At 45.5% G+C, this 15,241-nt stretch overlaps 1 protein-coding gene across 5 annotated transcripts in view; it reads right to left on the bottom strand.

Moving 5' to 3' along the window:
* LOC120372363 (high density lipoprotein binding protein) overlaps positions 1-15,241 on the bottom strand; it is a 94,992-nt gene that overhangs the window by 17,873 nt on the left and 61,878 nt on the right. For all 5 annotated transcript variants that reach the window (XR_005584923.1, XM_039489398.1, XM_039489399.1 and 2 more), the window contains exons 10-22: positions 14,850-14,954; positions 14,224-14,302; positions 13,318-13,457; positions 12,519-12,623; positions 12,204-12,317; positions 11,692-11,778; positions 11,391-11,522; positions 10,108-10,326; positions 8,759-8,980; positions 8,231-8,449; positions 5,399-5,537; positions 4,054-4,208; positions 2,563-2,667 (exon numbers count right to left, since the gene is read on the bottom strand). Coding sequence is in view for 4 of the 5 variants with exons in the window: in XM_039489398.1 (XP_039345332.1) it covers positions 2,563-2,667; positions 4,054-4,208; positions 5,399-5,537; positions 8,231-8,449; positions 8,759-8,980; positions 10,108-10,326; positions 11,391-11,522; positions 11,692-11,778; positions 12,204-12,317; positions 12,519-12,623; positions 13,318-13,457; positions 14,224-14,302; positions 14,850-14,954 (1,821 nt within the window). In the remaining variant the exon portion in view is untranslated. The remainder of the gene's footprint in view (positions 1-2,562; positions 2,668-4,053; positions 4,209-5,398; positions 5,538-8,230; positions 8,450-8,758; positions 8,981-10,107; positions 10,327-11,390; positions 11,523-11,691; positions 11,779-12,203; positions 12,318-12,518; positions 12,624-13,317; positions 13,458-14,223; positions 14,303-14,849; positions 14,955-15,241) is intronic.

Below are 15,241 nucleotides of genomic sequence, written 5' to 3'. Positions count from 1 at the left end.
TTCTCATGATGTTGTTTCATTCAGGCAACCAGGCCTTGCATTTCTTTGTTGCACTGTCTGCATTTTGCACACATGCCTGTCTTACCCACAGGTAGAGGAACCTCATTAAAATATTCCCAAACTGGGTCTCTTTTACGGCCTATTGCCATTATAGGTTTTCCCTTCTAGTGAGAGAATGGTATGGTAGATCTCAAATCAATGAAGGCTACACTCAGAAAGACCTCAAGACTTCTGGAATATGCTACTCAGACAGTTTCACTTTTGTTTTTACTGCCTGTCCCTCCCTTCTCACATTTATCTCCAGACTTCGTCTCCTTGTCCAGATCTGTTCTGCCCCCAACAATCTTCTATTCATTGAACTTTTTTAAACTCTGCACCTTTGGAGAGAGGTAAGGGATTGACTCTGTACACAAATTTGCAGAGGGACAATAGGGTTGAAGTCTGTTATTTCTCACTTCTATATATTTATTTATTTAAAAACATTTTTGCTGTTAACAAGCATGTTATCTCTGGAGAAAGAAATCCACAGTTTGAGAACTGCAAAACTAAGCATCTCTGATGGGATCTTCTAGACTGAGCACTGAGTCCCATTGGGTAGATAGAAAGATTAACCTAAATAATCTATACAGAAGCCCCTGGAACCACATAAGATTGTGTCCCTAATCCATGAATTATTGGAACTCATTTACAAAAAATGTATTAATCGTTACATAAATATATTGTCTCATACTATAGAATTAGAATTTATAATCCCTATTCCATGATGATCTCTCTTAGGTCTTCTTCAAAAAGAATTTTATAAAAAAATCCGAATTAAAATAAAATCAATCAGATTTTTGATTTTAAAAACAAAACAAGAAACATTGATTTTTATCCAACCTGACTCTGGCTGAGTTACTGAAGTCCTCAAATCATGGTTTAAAGCAGGGGTGGGCAAACTTTTTGGCCCAAGGGCCACATCGGGACTGCAAAACCATATGGAGGGCTGGGTAGGGAAGGCTGTGCCTCCCCAAACAGCCTGGCCCCCACCCCTTATCCACCCTCTCCCCACTTCCCACCCCCTGACTACCCCCCTCAGAACCCCCGACTCATTCAACCCCCCTGCTCCTTGTCCCTTAACTGCCCCCTCCCGGGATCCCCCGCCCCCTGTCCAACCCCCCTGCTCCCAGTCCCCTGACCCCTATCCACACTTCTGCCATCTGACAGGCCGCCTGGGACTCCCATGGTTACGCAACCCCCCTGTTCCCCATCCCGACTGCCCCTCCCCCCAACCTCCGCCCCATTCAACTGCCCTCTGGGACCTCCTGCCCCTTATCCAACCCCCCAGACCTGGCACCCCTTACCAGGCTGCTCAGAGCAGCATGTCTGGCAGCCGTGCCGCCCGGCCAGAGCTAGACATGCTGCTTCTCCGCAGAGTGCTGCCCGTGCGGGCAGCAGGGGAAGAGGGAACAGCAGGGGAGGGGCCGGGGGCTAGCCTCCCTGGCCAGGAGCTCAAGAGCCAGGCAGGAGGGTCCCATGGGCTGCCAAAGTTTGCCCACCACTGGTTTAAAAAGACTTCACATTGCAGATTTAAACTAGTGTAAATGGTGGGTTCTCTGTAAGTGACCCATGCCCCAGGCTGCAGAGGAAGGCAAAAAAAAACAACCCAGGGTCTCTGCCAATCTGACCTGGGGAAAAATTCCATCTGTACCCCAAATATAGTGTTCAGTTAGACTGAGCATGTGGGAAAGACCCACCAGGCAGATACCGGAGAAAATTCTCTGTAGTAACTCAGAGCCCTCCCAATCTAGTGTCCTGTTTCTGGCCACTGGGGATTTTTGCTACTAGCAGTCTCTGATGGGATTTCCTACAATGGCATATGGCCGATCATTAGGGTCCTACTAAATTCATGGTCCATTTTGGTCAATTTCAGTGTCACTGGATTTGAAATAAATCATGAAATTTCATTATTCCAGCTATTTAACATTTCACAGTGGTGTAATTGTAGGGTCCTGACCTAAAAATGAGTTTGGGGGGGGGGGGGGGAGAGAGGGAAGAGGCACAAGGTTATCGTGTGGGGGTTGTGATACTGCTACCATCACTTCTGCACCTCTTCTGGTGGTGGCACTGCCTTCAGCTGGAGAGCAGCGGTTGCTAGCCAGGAGCCCAGCTCTGAAGGCAGTGCCATCACCAGCAGCAGTGCAGAAGTATGGCGTAGTATGGCCATGTTATATTTTATCCCAATTCACTCTATGTCCTAAACTACTTTGTCTTTCAAAATTTGTCACAGAAAGATGGTGACATTTCAGAGTGATTCAGTTCAGAACTTCAGTGCATAGCCCATTCCTCCCACTCCTGGGGGAAGGGGAGGAGGGATTAAACACTAGACTCATGTTCTTATTGCAGCTTCCTAGTGGCTGAATCAAACAAACACTTGTTGTGCAGTACCTGCCATACCAGTGGCACACTAGTGACTGCTGGGGCCATGGATTTGCCCATATTCCTGGCACTCCCAAAAGGCAGCATTCACAGCAACAGGATCTCTGGGATCCAGGGAAGGGAGGGAGACAAAACCCAGCTTACTTCAAACTCGTCCATCATTTTGCGGATTCCACTTCCTTTCTGACCAATGATGTAACGGTGAAGGTCAAAGGGCACTTCCACCTCAGTGGTGACAGGAACCAGAGCCTACATGGGGGAAGAAGAGCACAGAGTTTACCCAGCAGAAACACTCTGCAGAGTTAAGGGCCAGGTTTCATAGAATATCAGGGTTGGAAGGGACCTCAGGAGGTCATCTAGTCCAACCCCCTGCTCAAAGCAGGACCAATCCCCAACTAAATTATCCCAGCCAGGCTTTGTCAAGCCTGACTGTAAAAACCTCTAAGGAAGGAGATTCCACCACCTCCCTAGGTAACCTATTCCAGTGCTTCACCACCCTCCTAGTGAAAAAGTTCTTCCTAATATCCAAGGTCAGTTTCTCCCAAAGCCTTTTGAATGGCAGCCCTGCTGTGCTTTGGATTAGCCACACCTGTCCTGAGAGGGAGAAAGATCTGGCACTTCCTGAATCCTGCAGAGTTTAATACATTTGATCAGAAGATCATTAAGCCATTGATTAGGAAAGAGACCAGGAAGTTTTCATGGGCAGGTCAAGAAGAAAGCCTAACAGCAGCAGTGAAAGCTATGAGAATGCACTGGATACTGAAGAACATACTTAGAATTAACAATGGTGCCTCCTCTGGAGTACAGTGCCCCATTTTCATAGCCTCACCTTAAAATACAGTGGAGACTGAAAAGGTCTAGAAAGTCATTAGATTAAGGATGGAAACCACTTAGGTCTGGTCTCCATTAGAGTTAGGATGACTCAAGGAAGCTTAGGTTAACCTAACTGCGGAAGTGTCTATACTTAAAATCTTGCTCCCACCAATGTAATTGCCCCGCTATGCCAACTTAACTCCAGCTCCATGAGTGTCAGGGTCAATACAGTGTCAGTGTAGACCCTGTAGTGCTTTTGTCAACGGTTACTGGCTTTCAGGAGCAGTCCTATAAAGCCCCACACTGACAATACAATTGATACAAGCACTGCTAGTGAGGACGCACACTGCTGACACAAGAAGCCAAGTGTAGACATGTAATTACTGTGGCAGCTGTAGGCCAACTTAAATTAGGTTGACTTAATTTTGTAGTAGAGACATGGCCTTAGCGATGATGAGAACTTGCCAAGGCTGGGACTAGTCAGCTTGGAAAAGGTTCGAAGTGATTTTATTGAGGAACGATACAGAAAACACTGATTGCTCCTGTATCATGGGGGAAGGATGAAAGGACAAGTCTTATGCATAAGCAAGTCCCACTACTGCTTGGAGCCTTTAACACCTACTGGCCAGGTCAATTCACACTCACCCTGCAAGTCATTAAAGGGCAGGAAGTTTAGATACAATAAAGGGAACCCCCTTTCCAACTTGAGCAAGGCCACCTGGCACCAGAGCCCAGAGAATTCAAAAAGAGCTTCCTGCTGCAGGGTACAAGTAGATTACAAGAGCTATGAGAGTCTTGCTGAGACCCAGCAGCACCACATACCTGCAGCGCCTCTTTGGCTGCCTCACATTTTTCTCTGCGGCCAGAGATGATGATAATGTCGCACTTCTTTGGGGAAGTGGGATCAGTTTCCTTAGCTTCTTTTCCTTCCCCATTCTCCTCTCCATTCTCCTGCATGGCTGGTTCTGTGGCAGGGGCTGAGATCATGGAAACAAACAGAATAAGAATCTTCTCTGCGAGTACAGAATTGAGTTTCTATAAGTAGTATTACTCCCACAGAGATCAGTACAAACCCTCCACCTGGCCCAGCAGGACCCCAAGGCACACAGAAAGGACGACAGACATTCACCATAAAGAAAGTGAGATTTTAATAGCATTTCATTAGTACAAGAGGTTACCTACCATCAGTGCTAACTTTGCCTTGGCTCCATCCTGGATTGTAGAGAGTCCACCATTATGCCCTGCTCTGTACATAGGAGAACAGCCTCTCTCCAACCCAGGAAAGAATTCCTCTTATTGCCCCTTCTGTATGGCACCCTCTGCTTACTCAGCAGCAGCAGATTATTGTAATAAGCATTACACATAGTCCAGCATTGCTGTCAGAGAACCCACATTCCCAGTAGCTTTTCTTTCAGCTGTTATAAAGTGCACAGACCCAGAATATTTCACATTAAAAGCAGCATATTCTACATCTGTCAGAACTGCTGTCTAGTTTCATGCTCTATTCACCACCTTCAAGTGGTAGGAGATCTCCCCCTCTCTCAGCCCTCCCCCACACCTTATTTAACATGTGCAGTTAAACTTAAGGCAGCCAGGAATCAATGAGCCTTGCTGTGTGTGGGGTATACATTGCAGACCAAACTTGGCAATATGTAGTGGAGCAAACAAGCCATTCTCCTTTTGCTTGGGGGAGCAGGAGAGGGGTAAGGAGAGGTGGTTTGTTTAAAAGTTCTCCATCCCCAAAAGAGTTTAAAGGTAAAAGACTTGAAGTTTATAGAACCTCTACTGCTGTTTGTTGTACACCAAACAATAGCTCTCTCCTGCCATTGCAGTTTGGCCTGGTTCTTAAAGGAGCCTAAGGAGACAGAAGCAATAGTCCATATAGAGAACGAGATGCTGTCATGATTGCCCATTTTAGTATTAGGCTTGGAGGAAGGCTAAGGACTGCACAGCTCAAAGAAGCAGTGTCCACTGGCAAGGCTCCCTCCCGCCCACATCGCCCCTCTGCAGGGAGGGACTTAAACTGCATGACTTGGGTTCCCTCCAAAGCAGCAGCACAACCCCCAGCCATCTGGGTAGCTCAGAGGACCCACACAACACTGAATTAGGGAGCAGCCACTCTTACAGCCTCAGCTTCCAGTGAAGTAGAGTTCTCAAAGCATCATACCTGGGTTCTCCTCCCTGTCGGGGAATTTGATCTGAACACCATAGTCGCGGGTGATCTGCTGAATTCGGGAACCTTTGGGGCCCATGATGGAGCGGTGAAACTTCTGGGGGATGGTGCACTCTATTGTCACCTGAGCTTCCTGCATGTTTGACAGAGAAACAGGTGAATTATTCAGGTGACACCTGTTGTCACGCACTCCCTCCCACTTGATCAAAATGTGAGTCTCAAAGATTTGTCATCATAGCAAGTTCATATAGTCATGTGTGTCATAGGAAGGAAGGGAGCAGGGTGGAGCCAAAAGATTGGGACTAGGGCTGTCAAGCACACTGTTAATAATAGAATACCTTTTATTTAAATATTTTTGGATGTTTTCTATATTTTCAAATATATTGATTTCAGTTACAGCACAGAATACAAAGTGTACAGTGCTCACTTTATTTTTGATTACAAGTGTTTGCACTGTAAAAAAGACAATAGTATTTTTCAATTCACCTCATACAAGTACTGTAATGCAATCTCTACCATCAAAGCTGACCTTACAAATATAGAATTATGTACAAAAATATGCATTCAAAAATTAAAAAAAAAAAAAAAAGTAAAATTTCAGAGCTTGCAAGTCCACTCAGTCCTACTTCTTGTTCAGCCAATCCCTCAGACAAACTAGTTTGTTTACATTTTCAGGAGATATTGCTGCCTGCTTCTTGTTTACAATGTTACCTGAAAGTGAGGACAGGTATTCTCATGGCCCTGTTGTAACCGGTGTCACAAGATATTTATGTGCCAGATGTGCATGCTTCAACCACCATTCCAGGGGGCATGCGTCCATGTTGATAACGAGTTTTGCTTGAAAACCATCCAAAGCCGTGCGGACCGACACATGTTCATTTTCATTATCTGAGTTAGAGACCACCAGCAGAAGACTGATTTTCTTTTTTGGTGGTTCGGGTCTGTAGTTTCCGTATTGGAGTGCTGCTCTTTTAAGACTTCTGAAAGCATGCTTCATACCTAGTCCTGCTCAGACTTTGGAAGGCACTTCAGATTCTTAAATCTTGGGTCGAGTGCTGTAGCTATCTTTACAAATCTCACATTGGTACCTTCTTTGCAGATTTGTCAAATCTGCAGTGAAAGTGGCCTTAAAAGGAAAACGTGCAGGGTCATCATCCGAGACTGCTAGAACATGAAATATATGGCAGAATGAGGGTAAAACAGATCAGGGGACATACAATTCTTCCTCAAGGAGTTCAGTCACAAATTTAATTAACAAAATTATTTTTTTAACAAGCGTCATCATCATGGAAGCATGTCCTCTTAAATGGTGGCTGAAACATGAAGGGGCATATAAATGTTTAGCGTATCTGGCACGTAAATACCTTGTAATGCTGGCTACAAAAGTGCCATGCAAATGCCTGTTCTCAGTTTCTGGTGACACTGTAAATAAGAAGAGGGCAGCATTATCTCCTGAAAAATGTAAACAAACTTGTTTGTTTTAGCAATTGGCTGAACAAGAATTAGGACTGAGTGGACTTGTAGCCTCTGAAGTTTTACACTGTTTTGGTTTTGAGTGCAGTTATGCAACCAAAAAAGTGATCTACATTTGTAAGTTGCACTTTCAGGGCAAAGATTGCACCACAGTACTTGTATGAGGTGAACTGAAAAATACTATTTCTTCCATTTACAAATATTTGCACTGTAAAATGATAATCAATATACACACTTTGATTTCAATTACAACACAGAATACAAGATATATATGAAAATGTAGAAAAACATCCAAAATATTTAATAAATTTGAATTGGTAATCTTGTTTAACAGTGCGATTAAAACTGCAATTAGTCACGATTAATTTTTTTGAGTTTATCATGTGAGTTAACTGCGATAATTGACAGCCCTAGTTGGGACAGAGCAACAATTATTCTGTCCAACACATTTCCAGAATCCCTCGTACCTCCGCGTCCAAGAAACAAAAGGCAGCCTGTCCTCCAAAAAGCTACCCCACACCTAACTAAGGGCCACAGACGAGAACTCCATTCCCATGCGCATACCTCTCCCTCACGAGGCTCTTCAGGGGGAGGGAAGGAAGGGAGGGTGGGGAACAGCTTGTTATGGAGGCATGGACAAGAGCACAGGCACTTAGTTGTAAGAGCCACCCTTGGGAGGATTGGTGCCAATTCTTGAGCCAGGAACCCCAAAGTTAGCACCCATTGCCTGAAGTGCTTTGTGCACCATCTCCCAGATCAGTATGTGCCAGAGTTGGGAGCAAGTGAAAGCTACTTTTTAATAAGACAGTGTTGAAAGTACAGCTCCTCACCTCCCCCAGAAGACACCAAAGGGCTGAACAGAGCAAGCCAGAAAGATACCTAGAAAAGAATTAGAAACCCCTAACCACCACCCTTCTGCTCCTACAATGAGAGGGAGGCAGGGACCTTGGGCGGAGGAGGACTCATAGGCATTAAGGAATTGAAGTGCACAGGAAACACAGCAGAGTCTTAGCCAAGAAGAAACTGCCACCCCAAACAGCTGGCTAGGGGAAGGCCAAAAGCGGATGTATATCTCCTCCCAGCCAGACTGTTGGGGAGGCCAGGCACCTTTCCTAGGCTAGGATCTAATTAGGGGGTTGCCCTGGAGATTCCTAGGTTCTGACCCAGGCTCAGAGTGCCAGATACACTACGGCAGGTCACACGGGTCCCAGGTTCCTCAGGTCAGAGACTAGGCAAAAACAGGACCCTCCACATTACATGGAGCAGGGGATTTTGGGGGGGGGAGGGGGGGAGGAGGGGTGGTACAGAAAAAATGGCTGCTTCTTATTAAAACAAGCCTGCTGGGACACACACCAGGTCCTCAATGATCTCCAGGATGCGTTTCTTGGCTGCCTCCACACAGTCCTTTGCTCCCTTGAGGGTGACCTTATCACTCTGGGTGCCAGAGCGGGGGAAACTGACCATCACACCGCCGTATTCATCAGCAATCTCACGGAGAACCTGCCCTCTCCGGATTACAAAGTGTCGGTGGTGCTTGGGGTCCACCACCATGGAGTCCTCAACCACGTTATCCTGTGGAGAGGAGACATTACACAGTGGTGTTTATTCACTGCACTCTACTTCTGGATTAGAAAAATCTCTTCCATAGCTCACAACATGGGAAACGCCTCTATAGTGAACACAACCCACATCTCTAATGATAAACATGCATATCTTAATTCTTGAGCCCTACCATGGCCTCTCAAATAGACATGTCATCCATATCCAGGGCCAAGCAGTTCCTCCCAACTGACAGGTTAGCACCTGCTACCACCTATGCAGCAGAGAAATACATGGGAAATGTGGATAGAAAGAGAAGTGAATGGAGGAAGCCTCCCTCACCAGGTTCTTGATGAGTGCCTCCAATTCCTTCTGAGCCTCCTTGACAGCCCCCTCAGTCCCCATGATGGTAATCAGCTCCTGGTCTTTGTCTTCAGAGGTTGGGAAGATGATGCGGGCCCCTGTGTTATCACGCACCTTGCGGATATTGCCACCACCTTTGCCAATCAGGAATTTGTGGTACTCTGGCTTGGCACGAAGGTCCACTGTGTAACTCTTAGTTTGCTAATAGAGGTCAGCCCCCCCAAGAGAACAAAGCACAAATGAGTACTCAAGAGTACATGAAAACACAATTATTTCACCATCAGAATATATGGAAAAACTTGCGGAATAAGTTTGTGTACATGCACATTTGGCTAAGCGTGACTAGTGTTACAGACTAGAAATCCAATATTTCAAAGTAAAAGCAAACTAGAAGCATTCTGGTATCTGCAAGATCAAAGATGTTACTTCATGTTCTCCAGGAATCAGAATGTTTGCACCATGAGAACTTGCATTTGGGAGGATGTCACCTTACCACAACACAATCCAGTAAGAATGCAGCAGGATTAAAATGGTACTGAGAGCAGACGGGAGCAGGACCAAGTGAGCCAGAGAACTGCTCATTCACAAGATAGGCCAGACCCATAGCAGGATAGGCCAGTGGCGTGACACTGGCCATCTATGCAGGCTTACCGCAACTGCGTGTCTGGCCCATAACATGAGTGTACACAGCACTTTCACCAGGCAGCCATTTCCAGGAAAGTTTTGCCAATAAATAAAGTGGCCAGTCATGCATCTTAGAGTAACGTCCTGTCACTTGAGACCCTAATTACATCCGTAATTATATCAAGGGATGTGAAAATATAACGCCACTCATTTGGAATCTGCAGACATAGGCTAAGGCCACAAAGGAGGAAGGAGTGAAGGAAAGTTGCCTCTCTCGGAGTTTAACTAAACTAACTCCAGTCACATCAGTATGTTTCAATTCCAAGTGAGGGGTGGGGGGGGGTGGGGGGGGAGGAGGGCTGGAAGAAGACAACATTTCTGCTCCTTCATCCTGACCCAAAGAGGCATTTGAGCAAAGGGCAAATCAAACAAAGGGGTTAAGTCACTTTGTTGGCAAAACAGTTAGTTCTTTTACTAACTCGAAAACCACCAGGATTAGGGCCTTTTGTCTTGGGAGTGGTGGTACCAGTGTTCTGACTGCGTTTACAGTACGAGTACAATGACCCAAATGACAGGGCCTCCCTTATATTATCCACCCCACCCAGCACCTCCTTATGGCAAAGGCACACAGCGGGGGATTGATCATACATTAAGAGGGAAGAGACTGGTTGGATCTGATCCTTCTACCTATTTGCAAGGCTCACCTTCTCCTCTGCCAGGTGCAGCAACTGTTTCTTGGCTTTCTCCACATCCTGAGCAGGGCCCCTGATGGTGACGGTATCGCTGCCAGAGCCCTCTGTGGGAAAGTGGATGTGGACTCCACCACACTCCTCCATGATCGAGCGAATGAAGCGACCTTTGGCACCGATGAGGGAGTTGTGGAGCTTTGAGGGGATGGAGACCTCAACCTCTGTGATGTCAGCCTAAGAGAAGGAGCCAGGGCATTAAAGGTTGGATTGTATGGCAAGCTGTTGGGAGGAGACTGTTGAGGTAAGGGGGAAGCAGACCCAGGCAGTCTGTTCCTCTTCTGCTGATATCAGAATACTGAGATTATTGGGATATCAGTACTGGGAGATGACCACACAATCGATTAAAAACAAATCTGAGCAGAGGATTTGGGATATCTGCCAAGCAGCAGCTGGACGTGCCAGCACATGCCAGTCTCCCAGCACAGTAACTGGCACTTGGAAAAGTATTACTCCCCCACCCCCAATGGCACTGTTACCATTTGGGCACAAAGAAGAGCTGAAAGCAGCATCATCTACTAAAAAAGATAAATGAATAATGTATATTCAAAAAGATTCTGGTCAGAAGTTTTGGCTGCTTTCATGAAAACCTCCACATGGAGACAAGTGGCTGCAATACATACCACTGGAAATTGTATCCTGGACTTGTCTTTCCTAGATGTTCTCAGGATTAGGCAGGTAGATTTCTTTGCCTACACTTTGGTGACCTGACCTTGCTATGTTTTGAGGACTCAATTCAATTTGGTGATCCTCAATTATCTGGGGGAGATTGGTCTCAAATTAAAGCAACCTCTGTATTAAACATTATTTTATTAAACAGTTCAGTTGCTAGCACTGTAAACATTCAGAATTTGAACAATTTTTTTTTTTTTTTAAGTTTCCTGAGTTCAGCTATCTTTAATATGGCATTTTTAGTAGCAGCTCTCAGGATTTGAAACCTAGCAAGTTGGATACGGAGGCCTGACTAAAGAAACTGCCAAGACAATTAGGCATAAGACAAGAACCTCTTGGGAAAGGATCATAAGTATCTTTTGCTGAGAATCTCGGCAGTTTGATCTTAAGCATGCTAACATTCAAGCCATGAACTCAACACATAAACTTAAAGAATCCAGACTCTTAACGACTCCTGTATAATTAGTTTGCATCATTTTTGTGTATTTAAGGTGACATCAAGTCACCTATGTTTTGTCAGGCTTCTGTGCTCCATTTATAACACCTTAAAATTAACCAGTTCCTGTTACCAGCTCTTTTTGGATGGAGAGAATTCGGTGGCGAGCGGCTTCACAGTTTGCTCTCTTGCCAGTGATGATGATTGTCTCCGAGTTGCTGTTCTCTGCTGGGAGATCGATCTTGGTGTTGCTTTCTTCACGGATCTGCAATAAAACAAAATACATGTTTGAGGTTGAGCATGCAGGAGGAAGTTCTGGAAGGTTAAGTTTTACTTCACCACCAAACAGATGGGATTGATGAGTGGACGGTAGCTAAAGGCAGAGAGAACAAAAGGAACTTTGTAGAACATTTGAAGGCCAGTAGCAACGTCACCTTTTTGATGTTGGCACCTCCTTTCCCAATGATGTTCTTGTGGAATTGTTTGAAGATGGGAACAGAAATAGAAAAGCTGTTTTCAACCTTACAAAGAGAAAGAATAGAATTAGTTAGCTGAGGAGATGAAGTCACACCAACAAGCTTGGTCATGCCTCACCCTTTCTATTTCTATTAGGATTTCTTAAAACACCTGGAAAAGATCCTCTGTTTACCATTCTGCCTAGAAGGTGCCTGACTGCTGATGAGAGAAGGTCAGAAAAGTAAATTAACTCAAAACAGACTGAAGCTATGGGTTTGGGAGGTGATCCCCTTCTCACTCAGTTATCCTGGAGCCTCTAGAAGAGCTGTCCCTTCATTACTAAACATCAGCACAATGCAGGTGTCTCACCCATCTGCTGTACATTCCAAGGTTTCAGACAAAGCTGAAGTGTGATGTCAGCACAGAGCTATCCTCTGTCCCAAAACTAAAGACTGGGAGGTGGGGAAGACAACACAGGAAGCTCTCATACCAGGTCTGCCACCATCTTCTGCATGTACTTTGTGCATTTTTCCACCTCGTTCTTGGGTCCTCTAAGTTGGACAATGTCACTCTTGTGTGCTGGGTCTGGGAAGTTGATGATAACCTGCAAGAGGTGGTCACTTAACGGCAGAATCACGCAACATGCAAAGGTGTGATTGGCATAGCACAGCACAGCACAATTCCTCTGTCCCAAGAATCAGTAACCCTTCAGTAGAAAGGGTCTGTGTGTTAAAGAACATTCTTGCTAAGGAGGGACAGAGTCACATACAGATTCCAAATTGCAGCTTGCTAGGAGAAACCTTACCTCTGGGAATTTATCTCTGATTTCCCGGATCCGCTCACCCTTCTGCCCAATGATGGTTCGATGGAATCTCTGCTCAATAATTAGGTCCTTGGTACGTTCATTTTCCTGAGAACATATAGATGAAAATTATATTTTCATCAGGATGAGTTCCATGCCCTTTATTTACTTCATTTTGCTGGATGGCAATTGATCAGGCAGTTACGTCTTTCAGATAGCTCTAGTCTGGCATAGAAGATGAGTTACTTTTCCCTAAAGCTGAAAAGTAGACTCAAACACCCATAGACAGACATTAAATTTACTCTGCTTCCAGCAAGAGTACAGTATGGTATACAAGTGCTGGTTGTGGGGAAAGGCCACCTTTGCTCTAATTCCAGAAGTAGTCATAAGAAATGGTATAGACCAGGGGTTGGCAACCTCTGGCACGCGGCTCGCTAGGGTAAGCGCCCTGGCTGGCCGGGCCAGTTTGTTTATCTGCCGCATCAGCAGGTTTGGCCGATCGTGGCTCCCACTGACTGCGGTCACCATCCCAGGCCAATGGGGGAGGCAGGAAGCCACAGCCAGCACATCCCTCGCCCACATTGCTTCCCGCCACCCCCATTGGCCCAGGACAGCGAACCGCGGCCAGTGGGAGCCGCGGTCCGCTAAACCTGCTGATGTGGCAGGTAAACAAACTGGCCCAGCATGCCAGGGTGCTTACCCTGGTGAACCGCATGCCAGAGGTTCCCGACCCCTGGTATAGACACATTGACTAACAGAGACCTCATTGGCAAAGTCAATTCTGTGGTGCTTTCTTGCTCACCATACGTGAAGCAAGTTCCAGCAGCTCTTTCTTGGCCTGATGGACACCTTGAGGGTCTCCTTCAATTCTGATCAGGTTGCTCTTCTCATTGTCTGGAGGGATACGCACAGACACCTTGTACTGGTCCTTGATCCTGTTAACTGCAAGAGAAGGATTTTTCTGAAACACTCGTCCATTCTGTCACACCTACCAGTGCAGGACTGGAATCTGCTGTCATTACAGCAGCTCTCTTATATAGGGATTACCTGAACCCTATGCCAGCCTTTCCAAAAGAGAGGGGGGGGGGAAGAGGAGAAGAGGGGGATTTAAAAAAAAAAAAAAAAAAAAAAAAAAGAGGTGGTGAGGTAAAGCTTTTCCACCTGGGAGCTCAGCAAAAACAGGATTGTCTATTGCACAGTAGAAAACACTCAGCAAGAACCTACAAGAATAGACAGCACAGTGTCTACAGATACAAGGAATGCAGCATCTGCCACTTTTATTCCTGGAACAACAGCAACAAAAAATCAGATGTTCCTTCTGCAGGCACAAATAGGCATGAACTTAAGAGTCTACCCTCCAGGACCATCTTTCCAGATAATTTTTTCTATTAGTTAAACCTTTCTTCTTGAGTTAACTCTCCACCCTTATCCGGAGGGAGGCCCCTCATCTTCGATGAAGAGGTTTCACACCCATCTAATCCTCCAGGACAACTTGAAGAGTTAAAATAAGTCTAGTAGTTTGCTCCTCATCTAATGTTCCTTGAGCGAACAGCCCTTTTGAGAAGCTGCTGATCAGTGTAAAGACAACAACATGTGATATTAACACTGCCTGTGGAAATTCAGCCACTGTCTAATGGAGATTAAGGAGATGGATAAAATACAGCTGTCAGAGTATATTACATTGCTCATAAAAAGGCATCTCACTCACTATTGGCTCCATTCTTTCCAATGAGGTGTCGGTGAAACTTGTGGTCAACATTGATCTCCACATAATCCATCCGGTTGATCTGTGAAGAGCAGTGCAGGGTTAGGCAGACTGCAGAGCACTAGTTCTTGCATCTGTTGTCCATAATAACTGAATATCAATGCTAGCCCTTTGACAACTAACCACAAACACTCCTACTGCTGCTGAGTTGAACAGCATCATTAAGTTACTCTGGTCTGTACTAGTAGTGCCCGGTGTGTGAAACACTAAGCCCCCATGCAATCTCACCAGTCCTAAAGTGAAAACCTTCTCTTGTGCACCTACCACCACCTGGAAGAGTCTTCTTGTATTGCATCAACACCACTCCCTCTCTTAGTAAGTCATAAGGCAAATTACTGAGGGTCAGAGAGACAGAGGATGCTTCATGATGAATGCTTTAAATTTCAGCTCATTGTACACGTCTAGACTGCCTGCTTTTTGTGAAATCCCTGTCCCCCATCTGGGGGTATAATGTTTATAAAAGAGGATATGCAAGTTAGCCCTTGTTTCTTGTTACTGCCATCTCCGCATTCTTACTTTTACAATAGTTTGGAGCCTTACCCCACTGAAGCTAAAACATGCCAACTCACCAGATCCTTGACCATGACCTCAATCTGTTCCTGAGCCACATTCACGTCCTCTGTTGGTCCCTCAAGGGTGATTTTATCCTCCCCTTCAGTGAACTCAATATGAACCTTTAAACAAGACAAGGAATGTCATAAGAGCTTCAAGACGTGTAACCCAGATCAATGCTGCTGGCCATGACAAAGCCATCCATCTCTGCTGCTGAGGGCTTTGTTGTGTGCTCCCCAATTGGGAGAGAAAGTTGCATGTTATCCTTTGCTTATTTTTATGAATGGACAACCACCTATATCAAAGGCCACATGGTTGAGTGTCTAGAGCAGGTGCCCTGGGTTCTACTCCTGACTCCCACAGTGACTTTGGGCACCTCACTCCACCTATGATCTCCATTTTACAGATG

The sequence above is a fragment of the Mauremys reevesii genome, linkage group 9, assembly GCF_016161935.1.
Source record: "Mauremys reevesii isolate NIE-2019 linkage group 9, ASM1616193v1, whole genome shotgun sequence".
NCBI lineage: Eukaryota > Metazoa > Chordata > Testudines > Geoemydidae > Mauremys > Mauremys reevesii.
This window is presented reverse-complemented; position numbering and strand designations above follow the sequence as displayed.